This window comes from Notothenia rossii (assembly GCF_949606895.1).
Source record: "Notothenia rossii genome assembly, chromosome: 10".
Classification (NCBI taxonomy): domain Eukaryota; kingdom Metazoa; phylum Chordata; class Actinopteri; order Perciformes; family Nototheniidae; genus Notothenia; species Notothenia rossii.
The window spans coordinates 44,266,298-44,271,334 of NC_136908.1; the positions used below are offsets into that span (position 1 = coordinate 44,266,298).

Genomic DNA, 5,037 nt, shown 5'->3' on the forward strand with positions numbered 1-5,037 from the left:
ACTCCTCACCCCCCTTACCTCCGTGCTGACCACCCGCTCCAGCAACTCAAACCTCCTCAAACCCCCGAGGACTAAGCTCCGTACCATGGGAGACCGGGCCTTCTGCTCGGCTGCCCCCAGTCTGTGGAACGCTCTCCCCGACCACATGAGAGCACCACAGACCGTGGAGGTTTTTAAAAAAGGCCTCAAAACCCACCTCTTCAATAGAGCCTTTCCCTAGACCTTTTATGTATTTATTATCACCCTTTTATCTTAATTTATTCTTTTTACTTATTTATTTTTATTTATTGCTTGTTATTCTTTTTACGATGTTAGCACTTCGGGATTTGAATGCAAATATGAAGTGCTTTATAAATTAAAGCCATTATTATTATTATTATTAGTAAACAGCATTTTCAGAAATAGGGCAGTTGAATGTTGAGTCTTTTCAAGACAATTGTTGGATGAGCAAGACGATTGTTTGCTGAGCATTGCTTTTGAATTGTACGGCTTTGGCTCTCCGTGTATTCAAATCAATGAGGCAGGTCGTCTTGTGAACAATTAAAGGTGGTTAATAGAAGTTATGCTTAGGGTACTTCAATTCAGCAAGCACTTGGTAGCTTTGTCATGGATGTTATAATGATGACCGTACGAAAGTTCAGTTGCCATGGTTCAGGTACGCGCTGATCTGAAAGTGTTTCCAAGGGCCTCTTGGTGGCATCCTCATTTATGAGTTGATAGATGCTTTCCACTTTTGGTGAATAAAGTACGGCTGTTATTGGAAATTCTCCCCGTCGGGGAATTGAACCCCGGTCTTCTGCGTGACAAGCAGAGATACTGTCCACTACACTAACGAGGAATGCTCCTGTAGCAATCCTAGCACGTCAACCCTAGGTGGCGCTCTTCGAGGGGTTACATGTCATATCCAGGATAGCATCTGGGTTAAGTATACAGTTGCTGTTACGAAAGTCCATGACGCTGCAGCTGTGACTGTATCCATTGTAAAATCTCTCCGAGTCTCAGAAATCAACATGTGGTTAGTCGTTTTGAAGGTTTACAATTAAATATCAATGTTGCATCTAAGCGCAAACGTGTACTTAGCTTTTCAGCAGTTTCTGTAGTGTAGTTGTCATCACGTTTGCCTCACGCGCGAAAGGTCCCCGGCTCAAAACTGGGCAGAAACACTCTTATTTGATCCTGATCAACTTCAAAGAACTCAACCAAGAAAGGTTATCGGGAATCTAGATAGAGTAAAAAGCATTTTCAGAAATAGGGCAGTTGAATGTTGAGTCTTTTCAAGACAATTGTTGGATGAGCAAGACGATTGTTTGCTGAGCATTGCTTTTGAATTGTACGGCTTTGGCTCTCCGTGTATTCAAATCGATGAGGCATGTTGTCCTGTTAACTGAAAGTTGTTAATAGCAGTTATGCTTAGGGTACTTCAATTCAACTTGGTAGCTTTGTCATGGATGTTATAATGATGACCTTACGAAAGTTCAGTTGCCATGGTTCATGTACGCACTTATCTGAAAGTTTTTCCAAGGGCCTCTTGGTGGCCTCCTCGTTCATGAGTAGATAGATGCTTTCCACCTTTGGTGAATAAAGTCCGGCAGTTATTGAAAAATCTCCCCGTCGGGGAATCGAACCCCGGTCTTCTGCGTGACAAGCAGAGATACTGTCCACTATACTAACGAGGAATGCTCCTGCAGCAATCCTAGCACGTCAACCCTAGGTGGCGCTCTTCGAGGGGTTACATGTCATATCCAGGATAGCATTTGGGTTAAGTATACAGTTGCTGTTATGAAAGTCCATGACGCTGCAGCTGTGACTGGATCCAGTGTGAAATATCTCCGAGTCTCAGAAATCAACATGTGGTCCGTCGTTTTGAAGGTTTACAATTAAATATCAATGTTGCATCTACGCGCAAACGTGTAATTAGCTTTTCAGCAGTTTCTGTAGTGTAGTGGTCATCACGTTTGCCTCACATGCGAAGGTAAGCCGTGTATACCCATAGAAGACTTTCTATTGGCCAGAAGCCTCTTCAAAAGAACAACGGTTCGAATCCCACCTGATCCAAACAAAAATCCCCACATTCGGTTTCAAAATGTTGCTCATTATACACAAATACTACATTTATCTTTTCAAACGTTTAAATTTAGAGTTGAAACAGATATTTGGAGTTAGAAATGAATTATTCTTTCTTGCTGCTTCTTATAAGTTATTTTAACCTTACTATATAGCAATCATAACAATAATAACACAAATAATGATATCTTAATATTAGTAATAATAATGTTTTATATAATCTTTTTGTATTTTTACTTATAAACATGTTTGAAATATGTTGATTGTACAGATGTTTACATAGAGCATATGAGTGTGCTTAATTCTTCATTCTATCACTATTACTTCCTCTATCAAGTAAAGACAGTCACAGTGATGCATTCAAGATCATTTATTCAAAAACAGCTGAAACATCAAATATAGGAAATAATATAAATATAACTACAGATATATAAAAAATACTGAAAACACAATACAGAGAGAACAATCAGATCCTGAAAAAAGAATTGAACCATATTATATTCTTTGTATTTTTGGACTTTATGATATGTTGTATTGCACCTTAATATGTAATATTATAATTTAGAAGAAGATAGTGTATAGTTTTGTTATAGATTTATTTGATATCACCACCATCCATTATCTGAAATGTTTTTCACCTCATGTTATTGTATGGTTACTATTCTGCATTCTATTCTCATTTTAGTGATTTATACCCTATTACTTGGTATTTGTTTTTTTCTTTATTGCAGTGCAATAATTATATTTATTCTAGTATAGTATATAACATTCTAGTGCAGGCCCCAGCACCGACAAGATTGGAGTGGAGGACCTATAGAAATCCCTGAAATTATTATTATTCTTTATTATGAATTGAGTTTTTTGGGGGCATTAACCAAAACTGTTTTGTTATTGGCAGGAATGTCAGGATGGTGAAAAGGCTGATAGTTTAGGGGTCTCGTTTTTGTTGCAGGCAAAACGTCTTAGTTTGTATGTTAATATGAAACTTAGTAGACCCAGGAAGTGGCGCATGCATGTGTGTATGTGAGGGTAGGTTAGGGCTTCCTTTTGTCTGCAATCCATCTGTCCCTTTCAGCATCATAGAAGTCCGACTGCTGGAACTCCGGTCACGTCATCTCCTTCTCCATGCCCTGTGCATTATATAAGGATAAGACTCTGGAGGGGCAGTAGATATACAACCCTGGGCAAGTCAGAGCTAAGGGGAAAGGAGGCACTGGGCAAGTCAGAGCTGTAAAACAAAGTAAAACATCATAGTTACATCAGATAAAATTGAATAAAGCTCTACGACTGCTATAATACAGTGACTCAGATATCCATACTTTCATCGAGGACAGTGTCTCCCTGCGCTTCCACAGGGGCCATATTATGTGGTGATGAATCTGGGATGATGAGATACAAACAGGCAAGTGACGTATACACATCGAAATTAAGAAGCAGCATTTAAGAAGTTGTAGAATTTTGAAGGAGACAGATTCAACATCCCCCTCTACAGCTCCTTGTCCTCCTCCATCACTAGGAGATTAAACAATAACATTTATTATGTCAATGTCATGTTCACCTTAAAGCAGTATTTGCATATTACTGTGAGCTGACCTGGAGTGCTGGATGTCAGAGTGGAGGTATCTGATGCAATGCAGCCTTCAGCAGGTGGTGGACAGGACTCAGCCCTCTGCTGCCTGAAGGTTGTACATCTTGCTGTTAGTGATGCACTTCACTCCTAAAACAAAGGCAGCATAACCATCAGCCCTGCTATCCCAGATCTGCTTACAGGTGTCTTTGGCCCTGGCTCCAAAGCCGACAGTATGTTCCCCCTCTGACGCCACTGGTGGGGCAGGCTTCCTGGAGCACAGGTACTTCCTCAGATCCTGAATTTCCTGGAAGCTTCTGGCGTAGTCCAGAAACAACAGCAGTCTGTCCTTGCTAGGCCCTCGGGGGATGAAGGTCCCACCTCTCTCCTCCTCGTCCACCTTGTCCATCAGGTAGAGGGTGTAGCCGACGTCATTCTCAAGGAGCCACCTGTACAGTTTCCCCTTATATTTTCCGAACTGTAGCACGTACTCCCCCATCACCTCGAGTCAGTCGGATACATCCCCTCCCCTCTGAAGGACCTCAGTGAGAGCATTTATCCTCACATGCTCATGCTTCTGAGGGGCAGACTTGTCCTGAAGGGAATGATTTTTTTTATTCTCATACCCTCCTCTGAAGGGTCCTGTCGCAGGTGGCCAGATGGACCCTTCCTGAAGGACACTCATCTTTCCTGGGAAGAATATGGTTTTCTTCATTATCTCCTGCACACAGTAAAACACAATGCAAAATATGTATTAAGAAGTGCAAAACTCATCATACTGTTATACTAGCAGAATTATTCATTTCATTCATTCACGTTAACCAGGATTTGTATAGGTAACACATGTTATATTACATGATCAGACACGCAGACAAACAAACAAACAGAGAGGCAGGTGGGCAGGAAGATTCATTATGTATTGCCCTGTCAATGTGAGTGAACTCACTTTATTTCATGTTTACATTCATTGGGATTTGTAATGACTAGGTAACAACTTTTCTATTACATGAACAGACAGACAGAAAAGCATATGGGTAACATCTTTAGCCATAAAATAATAACAAAAGTATAATAGAAGATAGCAAAAAAAAAGTTTTAAGACTGAATACTGTAGTATTTACCCAATTAAAATGTACTGTAGTAAGTAGAACTGCCGCAATGAAAAGAGTCAAATAATGACAGCTCTTTTGCCATGTGTAATGAGTAATAAATCAGCTGCTGTGAACGCTGACATTTACTGTAAATACATGACGTTAGTGTAACATTAGCTAACAAAAGTTACAGTACCTTAGCGCTAACAACACACAGAGTTAAAGACAATCTAACAACTATTGCAAAAACAGTGTAACAATATCATAAGTGTTAATTCAGTCGTAGAAAAAGAAGCCCCACTTACGTTTGACAAG

The 5,037-nt window shown here is 40.2% G+C and overlaps 1 protein-coding gene across 8 annotated transcripts; it reads right to left on the reverse strand.

The window, feature by feature from the left end:
• Window positions 1–2,651: 2,651 nt before the first annotated feature.
• On the reverse strand, window positions 2,652–4,204 carry LOC307022483 (uncharacterized protein). 8 transcript variants are annotated; one of them, XR_013803417.1, is made up of 4 exons: window positions 3,833–4,204; window positions 3,658–3,740; window positions 3,384–3,443; window positions 2,652–3,292 (listed from the first exon to the last, which is right to left on the reverse strand). XR_013803417.1 is itself a non-coding variant. In XM_079655288.1 (3 exons), exons 1-2 carry the CDS (start codon window positions 4,128–4,130, stop codon window positions 3,673–3,675), a joined length of 366 nt encoding a protein of 121 aa, XP_079511414.1. In that variant the 5' UTR covers window positions 4,131–4,204; the 3' UTR covers window positions 2,652–3,443; window positions 3,658–3,672. The 8 variants fall into 8 exon arrangements, 3 of the variants coding, with proteins under 3 accessions (XP_079511414.1, XP_079511413.1, XP_079511412.1); XR_013803418.1 differs by having other exon boundaries at window positions 3,658–4,203; XM_079655288.1 differs by having other exon boundaries at window positions 2,652–3,443.
• Between the last annotated feature and the right edge of the window lie 833 nt (window positions 4,205–5,037).